The sequence below is a fragment of the Micropterus salmoides genome, unplaced genomic scaffold (assembly GCF_014851395.1).
Source record: "Micropterus salmoides isolate LMB-PRFRI ecotype aquatic unplaced genomic scaffold, ASM1485139v1 Ms_hic_scaffold_20, whole genome shotgun sequence".
Classification (NCBI taxonomy): Eukaryota; Metazoa; Chordata; class Actinopteri; order Centrarchiformes; family Centrarchidae; genus Micropterus; species Micropterus salmoides.
The window spans coordinates 21592212-21613706 of NW_024041151.1; the positions used below are offsets into that span (position 1 = coordinate 21592212).

General features: G+C 39.3%; 1 protein-coding gene across 1 annotated transcript in view; it reads right to left on the bottom strand.

The window, feature by feature from the left end:
• Window positions 1–256: 256 nt before the first annotated feature.
• Window positions 257–21495, bottom strand: part of grin3a (glutamate receptor, ionotropic, N-methyl-D-aspartate 3A) — a 50066-nt gene continuing 28827 nt past the window's right edge. The window contains exons 6-10 of the mRNA XM_038734691.1: window positions 18418–18533; window positions 17525–17676; window positions 12935–13096; window positions 12542–12612; window positions 257–2243 (exon numbers count right to left, since the gene is read on the bottom strand). Of these exons, the coding sequence (XP_038590619.1) occupies window positions 1667–2243; window positions 12542–12612; window positions 12935–13096; window positions 17525–17676; window positions 18418–18533 (1078 nt within the window). The 3' untranslated portion in view covers window positions 257–1666. The remainder of the gene's footprint in view (window positions 2244–12541; window positions 12613–12934; window positions 13097–17524; window positions 17677–18417; window positions 18534–21495) is intronic.

A 21495-nucleotide genomic window follows, 5' to 3' on the forward strand; every position in this document is an offset into this window, starting at 1 on the left:
CTTAAAAAAAGGGTGTGATAATCATCAAGGTCTTGATATGAGTCATTTGTAAGTAAATATGTTGCTTCATACCTAACATTTTCAAGGTTATGAAGGTGTTGTAATTAAAAACTGAACTAAGGTGCAACTATGCACAAGAGTAAAAGACTCAGTATCCTACATGGTGCTTTCTATATTGTGTATCGATGTGTAAGGTAGTTAAAACATTTGATGGATATCAAGAAAAATGTTTTTTAATTAAATTAAGTGCAAAGAAGAGAGGTAACATTTTAATAACAGAACACATCCAAACGCAAACAGAAACAATGCAAGAAAACAGGTCTCATCACAGAGGGACTGTTTCAGTGTGTTCAGTTGTGAATGATCATCATAGTCAAATAAGATGTCAAAGTTTGACTTGTGGTCTATGTTCATGCTTATATTTTTAATTTAACAATGGGCTTGTAGCAAAAACTGAATTAGTCCTGTATTTGTTTTGTTAAGAGATTAGAAGAGCACCGGTATGATCTCAAGAGGCTGGGTAAAAAGGTTCTGGTTTGAGTCCCTGACTGAAAAACCTGAAAACTCTTGGATTTATTTCCACTTTAGATCCTGTGTTGTTTATAATCCCGAAGCTATTATGAAAAAGATAAACATCTAGACCACAAGTCAGACTCTGGCATGTTAAATTGTGACTTGTACATTAGGTGCCGCTTTCTACAGAAGTGCATCAGTGAAGTGCAGGACAACATCATACAGAGATCCCTAAAAAATATTTTGTATTGTCCTATAATCCACCACAAGATGCCAAGCAGATGAATGATGGCATCTTATGATGAATACAGAGGTGTCTTGCTGATGCTTTATCTTTTTTTGTTTTTTGCTCATAACATTTGACCCCACCAACCCTCAGAAATAAATGACCTAAGCCAAATTGAATGTATTTGAAATTGTCAAAGGCCAAAAACATTAGGTTATCAATGGTAACCAACCAATCACCAGCAGTTGTAGTTCTTTTCCTTCCCCCTCAAAGATGCAAGGATTCAGCAAGACTTGAGGACACAAAGACTTGAGTGGCTAGGTTCAACTTCAGGTCATTCACACTCTCAATAAGTCTCAACATAGGACTCAGGTGAATTAGCCCATTAAGCTTAAATACCAAAGACTTGTCATATCTATGATCAAGATTATCATCATGGCAAGCAAATCTGTACCCTTGAAGAGACACAGCTTAGATGGAAAGGATGAGAGGGACACGAGCAAGGAGTAGAGATAAGTAGGAATGGAAGTGAAAGGAAACAATGAAGGGACCAGAAGGAGGTGAAAATGAGGTAAAGAAAATGGGGGAAGGGAAGTCAAGAAGAGGACAGTTTGCACAGCTCTTCAGTAACAGCAATAAGCTAGTGAGAACAGATTTGATTCAGGATGCCTGGTTCACCTTTGTCCATGTTCTTGTCATGTTCCAGAAGTCAGAAAATGTTCTGCTGGAGTTACAGAGCATGATCTGATCCCTGGTGAACATTTCAGTCCATTGTTTGAGGGAACTGAAGATTCAGCTTCCAGAAATCTGAAAAGGTTCCATCTTTAAAACGCAGACATGGATCCTTTTCCAGAACCTAGAGGAGGTTTCGGGAATCTAGTCCCATGTCTAACCAGGTTTCTCTGGGCAGAACGAAGGAAAAAAGCTTCAGAACTCTGGGAGCGTGTTTGTGTGTTGGTTAGTCTGCTGGTGGGACTGGGTATAGTGAGCAAACTGGTTAGACTGGTGCGTAGTGGGCTGACTGGGTGCAGTCTGGTTTGCTTGCTGGTTTTCTGATTGGTACTGTTCTAACTCTCTCTTCCGCCTCATGGCTGACTGCAGCTGCTGCTTGATTACGAGGATTTGACCCTCCAGTTCTGACAGCTCCTGAACCAGCGGGTTCCGGCCCATACCCAGGCCGGGGCCGCTGTCACCCACACCCAAACCCCGGCACTGTCCTGATGTTATGCCCTGCCCAGAGCCCCCCAGCCCTGGCCCTAGTCCTTGGCTCAACCCCCGCCCTAACAGGTCAGAGCGACCGTTAGAGTTGGTCACTATGGGCAGGTGTTTCTCCAGTAGGGGAAGAGAATGGGGATGGGGCAAGGGAGATGGGGGAGGTGGAGGAGGAAGATCCTGGGAGGATGTGTGTTCCAGGTCATTCTGCATTTCTTGTGGAAGTACCCTACGCCTGTTGCAGTGGGAGGATGAATTCCAAGATGCTGACTGGTTGTTTCCCTCATTGCACCTGGAGATAAGACAGACACATAGAAAAATGTAAGGTGGCAATTCTGTTTTCTTCCTAAGAATGACACTGTGGGAGAATGTGTATCATCTGCTTTCTCCCTGACTATTGTACAGACACGGATTATATCAATTCTGTGCTTACACTATGAATTGTTGTTGCTCATACAGTATAATTCTATGCATGTTGTATGACAAACTGCAACTTATGGAGAACCAGAATAGAACAAGACTGTAAAGTGAAGACCAATTTCCCTAAACTGCTGTATGGGAGTGTTCCAGACATTATTATTAAGAAGCTCACGTCGAAATTCTTGGAGGACTACAACAACCAGTATGAATGCTTGCCAAGAAGTAGTACAAGTGCTCTACCTGAATGTCTCAATAAATGAAAAATGCCCTTTTCATGTGTGTCCCTGAGTGTATTGTTCTTCGTTTTATCACGTAATATATTTTATTTTTATTTTGTAGGTACATTAGCGGCTTGGCTTTAGGCATGGCAATGTCGATGTGTCCGTCGGTCAGTCCAACACTTTGGTCCAGACCATAGACTGTACATAAGAAATGGACGTAGTCATCGTGACGTCACCCGTTGGTTTGTGGACTGCCATTTTGAAGCCTCGAGTTTGGCCGATAGGGCGCCGCCATGTCAAGTTTTTGCAACCAGGAAGTGCCCGGAAGTGAAGATAAGGCGGAGCTAACGGCCGTGTGCGGAGCTAGCTAGCTTGCTTAGCTAGGTGCAACTGTAACTCATGTTAACTGTCAACTGTCTAGTGAACAACAGTCTTAAAACTAAATGTACTCACCAGAGAAAGTGAACAGCCAACTCCTAATAAGCTTTTTCAATGGCGCTGGTTAAATTTATACAGTGCCGTGGGTACGAGTCGGTTCTAGCCTGATTGACAGGTCGCTATGGTAACGACTTGTCAATCATAGATAATCCCGCCCTGAAACATACTCTGCTTTTTGGTCTATTTTAAAATAAATGGGACCATAATTTACTAAATGAACATCATTTTGTATTGAAGAAGACTTGAAACTAGCGACTGAGACCATAAACACATCAGGAAAGTGTTTACTGGGGTAATAAATCAGCTGAGAAGCTGCTGGATTTTCAATAGAATGCAGGTTTCAGGGACTTCCGCATTCGCTTCATATTGTAGACTGGAAGCTTCCCGCTTGGTCCAGACTGAAATATCTCATCACAACTATTGGAAGGATTGCAATTAAATTTTAAACAGACATTCATGTTTTCCCCAGGATGAATTGTAATAACTTTGGTGACCTTTTCCTGTAGCACCATCATTAGATAAGATTTGTATTTGTCCATTACTTTAGTTAATGACCTGCAAAACAGATCACATTCGTCAGCCATCAAACAAATTAGCTGGTAATTGAATAAGTCATTGCTGACATGCAAATACTATGCTCATAATTACACGCAAAACCCAACGTTAGCGTTTGCCACTAGCATGGCTGTAGACTCTGAGCCTTGTTTTACTTCCCAGTCAAAATCGTCTGAAGGTCTGTAGGTTTGATCATTAATACTGGACTTGATTGAAGATACGTGAAGATGTTTTGCCTCTGATCCAAGAAGCTTCTTCAATTCTGACTGGCAGGTAATCCCAGCTTTTTAACCTCTGTGTTGTCATTATCAAGGTGATGGATACTGCTCAGTTGTTATGGTCATTGGAGTATCAGCTAAGTCTGAACAATTGTCGTTGGCATGGTCACATGAGGCACATCTCCTCGGAAGGGATGAAAGTACAGCATAGTAATTGGGGGATAAGTGGTGTCACTGTGGTGCCATATCAAGATCAAGCTGTGATTGGATTGTGACAGGACAGGATTGGTTGACATATGAGTGTGCTCTAGCTGCTTGGTGGTTTGGGATGGATTTCTGTGCGTGTTAATCATGTCACTTTTACTGGATACCTTTATTTACACTTTTTTAAAATCCAGTATGCTAAGTCTGACGAGCTAGCCTAATGGCCACATTATGGTTTAGCAAGAAAAGTACATTGTAAATATTGTGCAGCTGTTGTTGAGGATTGTGATGCTGCAGGTAGTATTTTCATGTAATTTGTTAATGAATTATCACCCACAACCTGCAGGTATTTAAGACAAAAAAGAAGACAATGACTTTCAAGGCTCACTAGTAGAAATCAAATTCATGCCCAATTAATTTCCTCCGGCAGCAGCACTGATCCACCAACTTCTCCCATCCGACCTGATCGTCTACTTTTGTCTTTCAGCTAATGAGCACTAGCAGCATTAACGTGGGTTGGAGGTGTGACATGTCAGTTCGACACAATATCACTGATTTCATGTTCTGTCCAGGCTTAAACATACATCCCCTGACAAATCCTTTCCCTTTGTGCTGCTCCAGGTAGTGATGGAGGAGCAGAGTGATTCTCAGTAAGTGTCCATTTTACAGCATTTGTCCTGCCTTCTTTTCAACTCATTAATCCTGCATAATCATGTTTCATGTACTGCGGAAGCACCACAAACCACAGAAGGAAAATGTATTCTCAATGTTATTTCATTGAAGCTTTAAAGTCACAAAAAAAAGCCAGCCATGGTTTCCTTGGTGACATATCAATTTCTATGATGGCATTGACCATGAAAGGCTCCTGCAACAACTTGGACCTTTGCCCATAGCTTCTTCCTTTTTTTTATTTTTTACACAGCATCAGCATATGATAGGAAGACTAGCGGAAAGAAAGTGGCATCTGCAACACATGATTGGATATTACACAACGCTGGTGTCATCCTGGGTTTGTAGAAGGTACCACTGAGTGTCCTTGTCCTTGCTTTTATGTTTCACCAAACCATGGAACTGTTTTGCTGGAGGCAGACCTAGCCCCTGTCCAGATAACTGATTCAGAATATGTAGTTATTATTGAAATGTTAATCTCTTGGCCATTATTTGGTTATAATCAACTTTATAATATTGAAGTTGGTGCAGTCTACTGCTTTATTAGAATAACATTATGTAGTGTTTTGGTGAACCACTGGATTAAATACCACGCAAGGGCAACATCCTGAGGTCTTATTCAGACAAACAAAACAAGAGAAGCTGCATTTTAAGATACATTTATATTCATAAGAATGGTAGGGTAGTAAACAGATTAGTATTGGGTTTTAATGGTTGAGTTATGGTGCAATATTAAAAAAATCCACTTTAAAAAACTTTTTTAACATAAACTTTAAGCATTATATAAAGCTCCTGAGATCACTCTGTGCTCCCTGTGACTGAAAATGAGAATACAACCCAGTATATAAAGCACCACTCCAATATACTGTACTGTCACTGTCAACTCTAAAGTTTCCTGCAGTCATTTATAGGATACATCAGAATTGCCAGAGACCTAGAAAATAACAAATTTTGGTTTCCTATCTCAAACAGAATCTTTTCACATTTATTTTACCAGATCTGCAGGCTGAAAAATAACCATGATTTCATTAAAGGAGTATGGAGAAGAGATCCCCATCATATAAATTGAAGCCTAACTGAAGAACTCTCTGATTCAATGGTATTTTTGCCGGGTGATAAAAAAGTGACAAGAAGAATCTAATGAGATACTTCTGACATCAAAAGAGACCTTAAGCTGAATGATGATGCGACATCAGAATATAAGAACATGAAAAGGATTTCATCTTAAAATGATGTGTGCACTTTTTGACAAGAAGGCGCCTGTGCTTGCGTGGCTACAGTGAAGGAGGGAATCTTTTGCAAACATGTTTAACATGATCAGATCTCTTAAGCTTTGAGTCTTAAGATAAACACCCCAATATTAGCATAAGCATTACGTATTGGTGTTAGTGTGCTGGACTTTACAGCACATGATGCTATACGACAGCAGCCAGATGATCTCAGACAGGTCCCTGGTAGATGTTATTGAAAAGATGTTATTGAATTGCTGGCTGAGCTTTGGTGCTACATTAATAGTCAAATAATGTGGAAAAGTCTGGCTTTTAAATTACTGCCTGAAACATACCTTTACAGCCTCCACATTTATTTTTGCATTTTGTAATCTTTTGTTTATTTATTTTTCATTTTGAAAATCCTTTCTCTTAAAAGTATGATGCAAATCAAAATGATTCTTATTATTAATAGACCCTCTATTAGTCTTTCGACATAATTAAAAGAGCCCCATAGATCTGTTGTTTTTCCATCCATGTGAAGCCCATATGAATGAGGAGCTCTTTCAACTTTCGTCACATGAACGGGCATGGTGATTGAGACGGAGCTCACATAATTTCAGTGGAAAATATACAAACACTAAACTTTTTCTTTTGCCTGGTGGAGACTCCCACAAGAAATAATGATATCAAGGTCAGAAAGGGAACTATGCAGTGCTGTGTTTAGCAGATGAAAAGTATGCTGAAAGACAAATCATTATTTTTTCCTGCAATGTTAGGATGTCCTTCACGTCATCATTATTTTCCACGATGGTGAAGGAACTCCAAATATTAGGTTTTAAACACAGGAGCAGTAAAGCTCATTATTGTGTTACTCTCAGTGATCTCAGAGGGCGTCTCCATTTATAACTACAAAACAAATAGAGATCTTTGTTTTACATGCTGTATATGAAGAGGCCAGGAGCCTATATACACAACTGCAAGCCAGGCTGATTTTACCCTCATCATTTATGGAGAGATAATTTATTTTTCACCACTGCTGAGTGTGAGGTACCCCAGCTCCCTTACTTCCAGATTCCTTCTCCCCACATCATTTACAGTTCTCAGAGCAGGGTCACCAGTTTCCTCTTATTAAGATATGTCCTATCCTTCATTAACATATTAATACATTTTGATTTTCTCCATATGCAGTGGTTTTACAAATGTTCTTACAACCTACTGCAGAGCCAGAGTTGTTAGACACACGTACCAAATACAGGACCCAAGGCCATTAGAACTCACAACTCCCTATAATTGCAGATAGTTTTCTATCTAAGGTCAACCTGTGCAGCTTTTGAAGAGAGGACAGCTCATATTTACGTGCAGCAGATCTCCACGCTGCACCCTTAGAATGGAATTAGATTGGAATATGTCACCACTGACTAGTATTTCCCAACCCATCTGTCAGTACAGATGTTGCTAGCAGTCACAACAAGCACAGCTTGTAGCATAGTGAATAGGGAGGCTGTCCTTCAACAAGCAGGACACAGGTGCAGCAGAAAGACATGCACCCTGCTGAAGTATCCTTGAGCAAGATATTGGATCCCTACCAGCTCCGGGGTGCAGCTCTGTACAGCTTTTAACGACCTCTTGGCCACCCTGTGGAGGGTGAAAACGTTAATGTCAAATTTGGTTATTAGTTATTAAGTAGCTCTTATCTGTTGTGATTACACTTCTGTCAAATTGTGGTGATGGTGAGCTATACAAGAATTACACAGCAGGACTGAAACTGAGAGGTTTCCCTGCCCAATTATTTCGATACTGCAGAGTTGTTCTAGTTACTCAGAATTGAGGAATCAAAAGTACAAACATCACAGACATTACATGATTTACTATATATGTTATCCCACATGAATAACATACAGGTGGAATGGCGTCCAAACCAGAGACCAAAATTAAAAAGCATTTGAAAATGTCAAAAATTTTAAATACACACAGAACGGAAAGGCAATCATGAAAACTAACAAAAACAAACAAACTGAAACAGTAAAACACCAAAACTGCTTTTAAAATTGAAGGAAAATAATGTAAAGAAATGCTAACTTAAATAGGATGTGTGACTGATTTTTAGTAATATTAAGTACAAGTAAGTATAAATAATCGGAGCAATGCTCCTATCCCATATAATATCTCCATCAAAAGGAGTAAAGCAGCTGAATTGTAACTGGTATAATTGATCTACTTTTGCAAAAAAAAAAAAAAAACCTCTCACACACTGACTGAAGTGTGTCTGACTGAAAAAAATTGGTAACACTTTCTATGAAGGTCATCGCTATAATGACTTATGCATATATTTATAACACGATATAATGCATCCATAAGACATTATAACAGTTGTTATAATCACTTACAAACATGCATTAGGCGCTATAGCAAAGTTCATAATGTAGTATGACCTTCTGATTTAATGTTTTAGAACTAATAGTAATACCAGTTTATATCAATGTGCGGCAAGAATCTCCGAGCATGTTCCATAACACATTATAACCACCAACTCTGCCTCGATATGAATACACTTTAGTCACCATTTGCAATTAGTGATATAAAATGGAATAATAGCTTATAGTAATGTTTAAAGTTATATAGCATGTCTTTGTTTGCTTTAAGTAAAGTGTTAAAATATCTATCCCTGTATAATATATTACAGGTGGACATAATACCATATGAACTAATTATAAGACCTTATAACACGTCATTGTTTGCTTTAAGTTAGTGTTTCTCAGCGGGGGCGGTACCCCCAGGGCTGGCAAACTTTTGGTCCTATAAAATACTATAAATGTTCAGTTTTCAAGATTTTCAAGATTTTTCCTGAAGAAGGTTTAGTACCAAAATGTTGCCGTCTTATATGTCTATGAAGATTCTCAGTCATCCAGGTCATAGTTATCCAACGAAGGTTAAAATCAAGGGCAACTGGACTTGGTTGAAGATACTGGAAGACGTTTCGTCCCTCATCCAAAGGACTTCTTCAGTTCTGACTGACTGGCAGGGAAACTCAGCTATTTAACCTCAGTGGGGTCGTTGGCCCGGGTCATCGATACCGCTGGTTCGTTAGTGTTCCTTGTTGCTGTGACAACAGTCGTTACAGTCGTTAAGACTACCTGTGGCCAAGACTGAACGACCATCGTTGGTATCTTCACCTGAGGCCAATAGGTTACGTTTGTTGAGTTTCCTGGGAAGTGATGAAAGGACAGTATTGTAAGTGGGGGATAAGTGGTGGCGTACACCCCCTCCCCTGTTCAATGACGGCTTCTCAACCCTGGTGTAGATGGCTTCCTTGACACCTCTTTCAAACCATCCATCTTCTCTGTCTAAAATGTGCACCTGGTGGTCCTCAAACGAGTGTCCTCTGTCCTTCAGATGTAAGTAGACTGCAGAGTCTTGACCTGAGGAGTTGGCCCTTCTGTGTTGAGCCATGCGTTTGTGTAGTGGTTGTTTAGTCTCCCCAATATACAGGTCTGTGCATTCCTCACTGCATTGGACCGCATACACTAGATTGCTTTTCTTGTGTTTGGGTGTGCGGTCTTTGGGGTGTACCAGCATCTGTCTTAGTGTGTTCTTGGGTTTAAAAAACACAGGGATGTTATGTTTGTTGAAAATCCTCCTGAGTTTCTCTGATACTCCAGACACGTATGGAATCACAATGTTGTTGCGTTTGACCTTCTTTTCCTCGTCCCCTGTAGTTTTGTTCTTCTTGGATCTTGTGGCTGTTTTCACAAAGGTCCATTTAGGGTATCCACAGGCTGTAAGTGCCCCCTTCAGGTGGTTCTGTTCCTTCTCTCTGGCTTCGGCGCTTGTTGGTATGTTTTCCAGTATCTTCAACCAAGTCCAGTTGCCCTTGATTTTAACCTTCGTTTGTTGCCATCTTATACATTTATTTCTGCAAGTCAGGCAGTGTGTGGGAGTTTCATAGCAACTTTTTGACCTAGTCATCCCCCTCTGACGCACCTGTCTCACGTTACAGATGTGCAATGTAATTTTCTGTCCTGATTATTGATCTACTCAAAGTAATAGAAGAAATAATCAGGCATTTTCTCAAGGTACATGACATTAACACTGTGTTTTAGATTAAATCCCAAGATCTAAATTGGATATTGGAGAGTGTTTCAGGGTATCGTAAGTCTTTCAGACAGACTTTAGACACTTCTCTGATGCCTTTGGGCTGTTCTACAACCTTGTTAGCACAGTTAGGAAATGAAATATTTTGCGGTTCTATCCTAAGTAGTAGTTTTAAATAAAATGTTTACCCAAATGCTCTATTTGGTTACACAACTCTTTTTTTTTTAAATCATGCTGATGAAACACAGGCGTATATACAGCACTTTTCTGTAATATGTACAATGGTGGCAGCATTGATCCCTGAAAAGGTTTTAGTGTAACCCTTCACAGTGTGAACCCTTCACAGCTCAAAACCTCATACACATAAATGGTGAAAATCATCCTGATATAGTCATGTGCATCACCTATTTCAGTGGAGTGCTTGCAAAGTAGACATTTATGACACACAAGGCTTCTGCAGGACACTGACAATAAGTATCCATTTCTGATTTAGACAGTGTGCAGGCACGATGCAGAAGAGCTTGACTGAATGAGCGTAATTATGCAGGAGTAGGTAATCTATCCTCATTACCACAGGCATCCCTCACATGGCCTTGGCTCCATAATTATTACATGTATTTAATCCCCACTTTGAATGCTCCACCTGTGTGTGCTGCTGAGTAGGGATAGGTGTGAAATAGAGTACGGCAGAATCTTTCAGAGCAAGACAAAATGGAACTGATTTGCTGTACAAAAGCTTGAGAGTTGAGCCCTTAGAAACCTAAAATAAGTAATACATTTCCCAATCTGCTCTACATCAGATGTGCTTATCTAAAAGCAAAGATAACGCTCCAGAGTGACATTAAACATGGCAATGTGAGAGGTGACCAAATGTGAATAAAAGTAGTTAAACTGACATACACTATAGTGGTGTCAAAATTTCGTTTTGTGTAACTAATCTGGACCATGGAACACTTTAAAAAAGAAGCTGAAACTGACCAAAAAGAAGCTTTCATGATTTACTAAATCTCCCTCTCTCACCCACTGAGCCAAACAATACTCTGTGACGTCAGCGTGAGATTATTTCCTCAATTTTCCTTACTGATAATTAGCTTCCAACAGACTGACCATGCTATTTAGTTTATGATTAAAAGTGAGTCCCTTAACTGCCACTTGGATGTTAATTGATGTCACTTATGTGCAGACTGATCATTTGGCCAATGGGCCGTTTAAGAAAATTGGCTTCCTGCTAGAAACACTTCTGAGGTTTCTTTGGTGCAAACATACAGACTCATATGTGATATGGTCTGGTGATACACCAGAATTCAGCGTGGCATCTTCCTTAAATCTAAGCAATTTTCATTGTTTGTGTGCTGCTTGTAATGTAGTTATGTTATGATATTTTGAGATTTGAAGTGATGGAAAAATAAAATTGCATGTGGTAAAGGGTGCAGTGGTTTGACACCACTTGGTTGAGGAGTGACAATACACAATAAAAATTGCTCTTTTAATTACATCATCTCATTGCACCCTTTTCTTCTGCAATTGACCCTTCGCTAAGTCTGCCCCCCTTAGTTACTGTTGCTAAGTCCGACAAACTGGCGGCGCTGCCACTGTCTATTACTGCACTCCCCGGAGGAATATTGTTCGATCTCAGAAAGAACACTTTTGCAGTTGCATTATACATGCAAACTGACTCAATTTGACTCCAACGGATGTAAAAAAAAAAAGAAAGATAGAAGCTAAAGCCTACCAATCACACAGTAAGTGAACAATGGTATCCCCCGACGATTGAGACAAAAGACAACAATATTAAGGATCAACACGGTTCCTGTAAAGCTGGGTAGGCCCCTATTCATCATTACAGTCGTTAAAAAGCAGAACAGTAGGGCTTTATTACGTTCCCTTCAGTAGGAATTTAGCTAGCATTAGCTATAACTAACATTACATTAGGAACAATTCACAGCCGACATTTTTCTGGATTTATTTTAGGTTTTGGAAAGAGAATAAGTTGTACTTCTCCTTTCAACCTCTCTGGGTAGCGACTGTAATTGTTACAAGTGGCCCAGGAACAGTGTTTGACCATATCTTGGAAAAATACAGCCAAAAAAAGATAGAAAACGACTCCTTTTGCATTGGAGTCAATGGAGCGCAGCCATGAAAGTGTCGGACCTCAGTTAGAGCGAGTCCTATACTGCGCTGTGATTGGCCAGCTGTGTATTCGCGGCGTGGCTTAGCGAAGGGTCAATTAGCGCCACCAACTGTTTCTCATTTCTCAGCATTACTTAAGGTTTGGAGCTGGCAAGCCTGTTTCTGATAGGCTCCACTCTTGCCATGCAAGGTCACAAGTCCCAAGTCAAAACAAAATGTACTAAATAGGTCATAAATAATTACAACGCAACTGGGCTCAGTTCATATTCAGTTCAATCAGTTATGATTGAACAGATGGGCTTTTCTTAAATCAAATTAATAAAAGCACATTACATTAAGCATGAATATATTACAGTGATGTACTTGTCTCATGAATTTATTCAATTGAACTGAAACTGCATTGAGCCTAGCCTTCAAGGACGGGGACAGTACCTCTTCTCAGGCTTGGTAACAGTCGGTAGTTTGTCATCAGTGAAGACTGAGTTGAGGGCTCGGTGTAATCTCTGAAAAACAAGCAACACATTAGCGGTCACGTGCTTACTGTAAATAATTGTGTCAGTTTCTCTTATTATTATTCTGTTGATAACTGGGAACTTAATAGACTGGGTATGTCCTGCATGTGTGTTAGTAAGAAGTTTGTCTAAATAGATACACACACTAATACTTTTGTACATTAATTTTGGTAAAATTTGGAATTTTGAAATTTACATTTTGTTAGAACTATTTTCAATTGATAACTTATAATAAATAATCAGAATACCTCTTCTGGCGAATGTGCTGCTCAACTCACAGAAAGGGTTTTTTATTTGTGTGTGAGTTCAGTACCTGGCTAGTGTGCAGCCAGTATTTGAAGCGTGGCTCCTTGACCCTTGGGATCACCAGCTTGTACACGACATGTTCCGCTATTGTGGTCAGTAGAGATAAGGCCACGCCCACACAGAGCATCACAAACAGACCGGAGAAATGCTTGATACCCATCTGCAGTGTCTGCAGAGTTAGGGAGTGAGAGAGTGAAGGCGGAGAAAGAAAGAAAGTGGTTAGATGAAAAGAAGAAACAAGCAGATGCAGAGAATGACAGATCAGAGATGCATATTGTACTGCATGGTGGTAAACATGTCACATAACAAGACAAAACACACCTTACAACTTAAACATTCATGTTTAATTATTGATTAAACCCTTTATCTTGATTCCTATGGTCTGTGTATATTATGCAAGCCAGATCATACAATATGTACAGAAGGCATAATTTTACACAAAGTTTAAGCTCATTGGATTTACTATAGTAATGACACTGACATGTAACGGTCATTAAGATAACATATTTTATTCTTTTTTTAACGTGTGTTCCCTGTTTTACATTTGTGTTGTAACAAATTCATTGACAACAATAGTAAAACTGCATGTGTTTGGGCATCCTTATCTTATTCAAACAGATGTTGTTTTCAGTTGTAGGTGTGGCAGCAGCTTTTGGTTGGCGTATGCAAAATTGTTTCTCCAGCTAACACTTTAATGATAAAAACAAATGTTGTTGCCATTATTACGCATGGAATGTGTGAGCCCATTGATGTATTCACCATTCGTCAGAAGTTCCTACTGTCTCTATGAAAAGCAAGTTTGGATGACCTCCCAGGAGTCATCGGCGCCCATTGTTTTAAATATTCCATTAAAAACAGCTCGCATAGACAAAACGCTGCATTGACATTTTCCCCCACATAACTTGACTTTATAACACCACAATAACTGCAGCTGCAGAGGTAAACACTTTCTACAAAAAAATTAGTGAAAGGAGGATATTGCTCAGGTTTGCTTTCAACTCTGTTTTCCATCCTATCAGAAGTAAACAACACTATGAAGATTTTTATGAAGTGATAAACTGAATATTTGACAGCATCACAAATTTATTAAAGTAAAAACTGAAGTGCTTGGATTTTAACATTTAATTCAGCATTGTCTTTTAAAGAGAAATGGACTTTTCCAAATAACTGGACATCAGATCAGGTATGCAGTTTCTAATATGAATAAGTGCTATTTTGTGTTATTTAAAAAAAATCAGAAACAGAATGGGACTGAAGTCATTCTTCCAGTATTGGGATGGAACAGGAATTAATTTTTTTATTCTGTCATGGGATTGGGAAGGGGAATGAGAATTTGTATAGGAGTGGGATGGGACAGGAGTGGAAATCCACTCCCGTGTCACCCTCTACTCCTCACGTCTTAATTTACTCTCATTCTATTCTGCATGTGTCACTCCAGAGAAACCTCTCAAATGTCTCACGAGTCTGCAAGTGTAAAATTACACTGTGTGATATCACACTTTTCTTAATTGAGCACCTGTTGCAGTTATTGCAGGTGTACAATCTCAAATGAATACTGCTGAGTAAACAACAGCGTGTTATATGGCAGTAGCTGCAATGATTGCATTATAAAGTCATGTTGGAAAAAAAGACATGATGGATTACATTTGTCATTGCAGTATTGTGACTTGGCGAGCTGGCTGTAATGAAATTTTGGAGAGTGGGAGCTGATGATTCCTGGGGAGTCAGGCAATACAGACAAATCTGACTGCTGTGGAAGACATTTTAAACTTTGTGGGAATTCATTCAGAAAAAAAAACAAGATTGCAGTGGAATTATCCTTTAACTTTAAGACAAGCTTTCTGAGAATACATGACATTAATCTAATCTAATACTTAGCTCCAGTGCATAAAAAGCAGCGTAAGTTATTGTGTATCAGCTCAACATTCCTAACAGCTGTGGGTGTTTCTTGGACCAGCAAAGTTAAGGACATGCTCTAGCAAGATTTGGCAATACACACACTTCCTGTCTATTTTCCTTTTATGCAATGATATAGAACAATCATTTCTCACAGTGATCTTATAATTCACAACTCCACTTACATGTGTTTTACCTTCTTTAGTTCACTACACTCATTGATGAATTGCACAGATTTGCTGCAAAAATCTATGAATTACTTAACAATAAAGCACATAACTCTCCTCATCCCTTTAATCACAATTTATCTCTTGTGTTAAAAGTTTGGCCTTTTTAGGGTTTGGTAATTGAATAATATTTCAGTTATTGGTAATGATTTTATTACTTCAATTGGGATCAATGTCTTTGGGTTGACGGGGGTGACGAATGCCAGAGAGTTTGGCTGCTTCACTGAAACCAATCCATCAGATTTTTCATCTTTTTGGAATCCCGGGCTTGCTGTGCTGGTGGTGTAGCAGTCAGTCATTTGAATAAAAGATTGCTAAAAAAAATGCTGAGTAGGACTAAACTGGGCCAGCCTAGTCAGTAATTCACATTGCTAATATCACATGACTTTCCCGCTGATGTTGTCCAGTGTTTATTTTGACAGCACATAGTAACTGTGCCAAACCATTCTACTTAGGTTGGATTTTCTGGGTGCAGATGAAACTGTACAATGTGAGCAATGAGAAGTTTAAACATCAGTTTTGGTTGATTGAATTTGACAAATGGAAGTGTGCACATGATCATCATGCTGTGATTATTGCATGGCACCTGACTGATATAGTCATGTGCAAAACTAAATGCCACACAGATGAAGCAAAAATTTGGTCAAGCAGCTTTCTCTGCCGTCACTGTAGGCATGATACTGCAAAATGAAATGTGCCTGGAGCAATTTAAATGTCTGCAACTATAGATAGCATCGGTAACACGTCTAGCTGTTTCGCAGTGGAAAATGGTTCACTTCAACGACACTGAATCTGTTGCACTGCAATCTACTTCTTCTGCTACTCATACCAGACTCAGAAGATGGTAATTTACATTTTATTTATTTGGTATTCAGGTAATGTTGTCATTCAAAGGCACACACCATGAGTGCTCCTTAATTACACATCATAACGAGCAACCAGCAAGGATTATGTGACTTTGAAAACAGAAATGTCAGGGAGTAGATGAATAGAAAGATAAAGAATAGAAAAGGTACAAATACAGCAAGAAGATGGGGCAGAGGAGGGACGTGAATTCCTTTTTGAAGCAATGAGTTTTTAAGACATGTTTCATAATAGGGAGTGTGCATTCCGCAATGAGCTAGGAGCCACTTTTGGGGATTCCAGATCACAAAGTCACAGCTGCGTGGAGAGACAGCCAGGCTGGTAAGAGAGCTAAGTGCTTGGTAATAGCAGAACAGAATGGATCACGGGGTCTGGGCTGTTTAGGACCGAAGTCATGGAGACACAGCTTGGAGGGAACAGCCAGAAAAATGGTGAGACATGGAGCAGAGCCCTTGGTAAGGACACTTTTGATGGCCAGTTAATGGAAAGACAAAGCCCTTCCACCCGACTGTGGAGTGACAGCTTTTATAAAATTAAGGTATTTTCAATTATAAATTCTAAATAAAACAGATACAGACAAAAAGTCCCTTTTTCTATTGAGTACTACTTGTTACATTTGACCACTTTCATAGTTGCATGATAATTATCTCTATATAATGTCCACAATTCAGCTGTACTTGAAGCTGCATTTAATTATAATTTTCTCTTAGGGGTATTGGAACAAACACAACAGCAATGTGTTATCTCCTTATAAAGTTGTTATGACTAACGTGTTAGCAAGCAGTTGCCTATTTACACATCCAGCGAAGGCTGAGCAACTTCTGGATACTTCTGGATAATTTATCACCGTTTATGAACCACACAAAGAATATTTTATCGTTTTTAAATAGCTGGCTACTTGAAACCACGACGTGTATGTAGTTGTCTGCAGCACGGCATGCACGCAAAACTCACCCAAGACTGGAATGACAGGCGAGATGGGGAGAGAGAGAGAGAGAGAGAGAGAGAGAGAGAGAGAGAGAGAGAGAGAGAGAGAGAGCGAGAGAGAGAGAGAGAGAGAAAAGGGTCTTCAAAAAGCCTTAGTTTAACTGGAAATTAACAGTATAAGTTGAATGAATAGAGACTGCAGCTCTTTCCTTAGTCGGGGACAGCCCTAATGTCCAGTAGTCACTCTGACTTTGGTCTCCACTAACTCTTAGAGGAAATATCTGTCTTTTAGCGGCTAAATGCTCCACAATGTTCACCTGGTCCCTCACTCTTTCTGTCTGCTGTATTTATCACTTAAAAGAAGAGGATGATGGGAGAAGTAAGATGAAACCAAACAGCAAGGTTGTGACCTGGAAAACATAAACAGTGAGTTGGAAGATGCTAAAACTCCCCACAGTGGTGTGGGGATGAAATATTGATTAGTGCATCTTACACTGGGTTTTTTGTCTTTGATATGCTTGATATGTTTGGCAGGCAGGAACTAAAATCCTGTGATACCAACTGACACACCCCTTTATATTTGAACCATACCCATGGGTGATCAAAACATCTGTTCAAATGTCTCCATCATACAAAACAATTCATTGGCTGCTGCTGTATGTAACAGGTGGTTCTGTTCTTACCTCAGTCACAGCAAAGCTGCGCTTCCCGCAGGGTACAACCTTGTACCATTTGTCATGCAGCATGTCCATGAAGCCATCTGACTTGTACTGACTAACAAGCTCTGAGATATTGGAGGTGAGTGGAGAGTTCTGAGGGAGGCCAATCCCATAGCCTGCCAGTGGAAATACACAGTGCAGACTCATTATTCCTCTGTCACAAATAGCAAAAAAGAAGGAAGTCTTTTGCCAGTGCATATCAGAAGACACCATTGTAACTCTAGAACAAAGCAGGTACTTAACACTGTGAGTAATTCTGAATTTCTTAGCATACCAGAAAAGAGTGACAAATTCAGACATAGCCAATTACAGAAGTACCTTGCCTTAGTAGGAAGTGCACAGATTGATTTGTATTATATCCTGGAGGCTTACGGGCGCATTAAGTAATTAACAACAACTCTGGAATCTGGGACTATGGTGGCCTGTAATGGAAGCAACCACCATGGGAACATTTTCACAGTGGGAGGAAGAAGCTTGCTAAATGGACCAGAGATTAATAATAGACGGTAGAGAATCTAAGCTGTTGAAAGCCAGAAGATTAACTGCTGTGTAAATGTTGAGTGATTGATATTGTTCAATTCAGGGCTGTCCTAAAAATGCTCATGGTCAGTTGGTCTGCAGTCATGCAGAAAGACCTCTTAAAATCTAGTGATGATTAAAAACAAAAAACATATTTGTGAATACTGTGGCAGAAATCAGACTATGATTTTCCAGACTCATGACAAATTGAATCTAAAATGTTCTGAATCAACAAATCCACTAACATGGAAAAGCGTGCATTTACAGTATAAATGTAGTAACATTTTATGTCCTAAATAAGAAATTAGTTTGTCCTATAATAATCATCCACGTGTTACCTTCTATAGCAAAGGGTTTTCCGACTGTTAGTGTTTTACAGTCTGCATCTATGGAGACCTCATAGTCCAGCAGAGCTTTGTCCATGATGAAAGCATCGAGCTTCTGAGGGTCAGCCCTGTAAACACACAGAAATATACAAGAAGGTTCTTGACTGAGATGGAGAGAGCTCCGCTATATACACACTGTATAATATCTACTATTATTAACTATTCCGAATTCATCTGGCATTTTGTACTAATTCAACATTTCACTTTACACATATTTTGCAAGCACTCCTTAAAGATGTAATATTATGCTCATTTTCAGGTTCATAATTTTATTTACAGGATAACAGGATTACAGGAATAAGTTTACATGGTTTCATTTTTTTTTAAACAACATATTTTTGTCATACTGCACATTGCTAAAAGCACCTCTTTTCATTCTGTATGTTGTACACTGGATTTTAGCTACAGAGGGAAGCATCTCACCTCTCTTAGATATTTGTTGGGCGCTGCACTGTACCTAGATAAGGACTACTAGCCAATCAGAAGCAGAGTAGGGTGGGTCCTGACATGCAAGGTAGTGTAATCCAAAACAAAGCCATTTCAGCCAGTAACTGTGGCTACAGTTCAGCCGTATATGATCCCGAAACACAGGCAGAACAACCTGAACCAGCTTCGTAACCTAGACTACAGCAAGACATTTCAGAGTGGTAAATTGTTAATTTGTCACAAATTTATCTTTCACAGTAACATTTAACTGTGCACTGGTATCTGATGTTCTGTAGGGAGGGTGCGGGTGAGGGGAGGCAGGGGGGCGGATGTCTTGACTCTGTGTGTGCTACAGCTCCACCAATTTCTCCACCAGTGTTTTTGAGGGCGTGCCACACTAGCCTCTAGGTGAGCACTATGATGCGTGTTACATAGTGACGCAGATAAGTTATGGAAGTAAAGGCTGGACTACAATTGAGCTGTTTTCAGGCAGTACAGGAACAGTCTTTTCTGTCACAGATGCTAACTCCCTTTGGGGTGGACCTTTTTACTTTGCAAACCTATTACATGCACAAAAAAGAAATGTAATGCAATAAAGGAAAGAGGAAAAGCCAAAAAGCATAATATGACTTATTTAAACGAACAAATAATCAGTACAGAATGAAGTCAATCATTGCACCACAAAACATGGTCACAATTAAATTTATGACATTTCAAACATTGCATGTGATGTTCAGACAATCAGGGTGAATTGTGCCTTTAAGTTTAATGAGAATATGATTAGTGGCATGTGAACTGGTTTTGATGGATTGGGATTAATCCATAGTCACTCAAGTCAAAAGTCAAATTCATCATTGTGACAAATATAACCATAGAACATCTTCTGGGAATGAACCCCAGAAACACACATTTCAAAGCAACCCTCTGAATTTAACATGAAATATTAACATTTTACACCCCCCAAGACATAAACTTAAATTAACCTGATTTTGTCATCTCACTCCAGGTCTGCTACTCTGAGTCTTATTTTCTCTGTTTCAGTCTTCATGTCACACCTCTGTCCTTACAGAGTGAGTTTATAATATAATGAAAAATTTTTCTCAGCCTGTTTTGGTAGATCTTGCATGTGAACTGGGTAAGGTGAAGTTCAATGGACAGAAACACGAGTGGGAGTTTGTATGGTTTGTGTTTAAGCATAAAAATAAACAAGGTCCAACAAACGAAAAAGCAAACACATATTAGACAGACCAGATGGCAGTGCCACAATAACTGAAAAAGGGATGCAATTGATTCAACAAACTTTTCTCAACCGTTTGCCTTGGCTGAACCTCATATTTCTTAGGCTGGTCTTTAGGGTGGTTTTCCAATACTTTTACTGGCCATTTGCCAGTAAAATTACTGCTTTTCTACCAGTTTCTGCCAATTTCCTTGCATTCCTCATTCCAAGTCTGCAATACAGAGGTGAGATATTAAGTCACAACACAACACTCTCAGTGAGGCTTTTGCCTATCAACTCAAAATGTCTTTACTGACAGCCCAAACCTACTGGGACACAAATTCTACAAAGCCCCTTTCAAGATATTCTCTGTATTTTTTGCTTGTTATCAAGGACAGTGTTTGAAATCCTCCACTTCTACGCACAAGCTGGCTGTTTATTATTACAGGTTGATTTAGGTTGCCGCATTTGTCCTTGGTCTTTCCACTGCAGTAGGCTATTGATGTTATGCTTTTAATGGACAGACCACTACCGTGATATCAACCAGTTACCTAAACAATATGATTAAAACATGATGCCTGCTATTCTGCATCATCTTCGTGCAGTAGTGCTTGTAAAAATAGCTGAATCATGCATTTGCATCCCGATGGCATGAATGGAAAATGCCACTAGTGACAGGACACATTTCTGTGTGTGTGGCTTTATATAATTAAAGATGATGTGAGACGCAGAAGTTCCATTAATGTTGAATCACCGTGGTTGATCAGGGAAAAGTCTTCACATCATGTAGTAAGACCTCTCAACACCCAGGTTAAAAATCCTCTGGAATATATTGTTATTTTTCAGGTGTGAGCTTTGAAACCCATTCACAGATAAGAGCTGAATCTAAAAAAGCAACATTTCCAATATCTCTGCTATTTTAATAAGCAAGCTAATATAGACAGTTGTCTGGTGGCTGATAATGCTCCAGTCAGTGCCCTTTCTCAAAATGCTCTAATTATATATCAGACAGGCTACAGTTAGGTGTTGTTGCTCGTTACGATTGCTTTGGTGAGACGTGTTCATTAAGCTGAAACACAATGGTAAAACACAGCATTGGTAAAAACCATACTGTAATGGGTGTATAGTGTGCAGGGATGAGAACCGAGACAACTTCAAAGAGACTTTCAAATTTCATTTCCTAAAGCAGTGGTGTTATAGCAATCAAGGTGAAATTTCTTTTTTTTTGTATGTATCGTAATATCGTAATAAAAAAATACTTGCTCATGATCCAAAGTAAAATCCAAAATCCCAGTTTGAAATGACATATTAATAATAAAATCGTCTAATAAATCTCTTAAAAACTAAAATCACCAGAACAGTGTGACAGGCTTTGTTTTCTTCCCTAT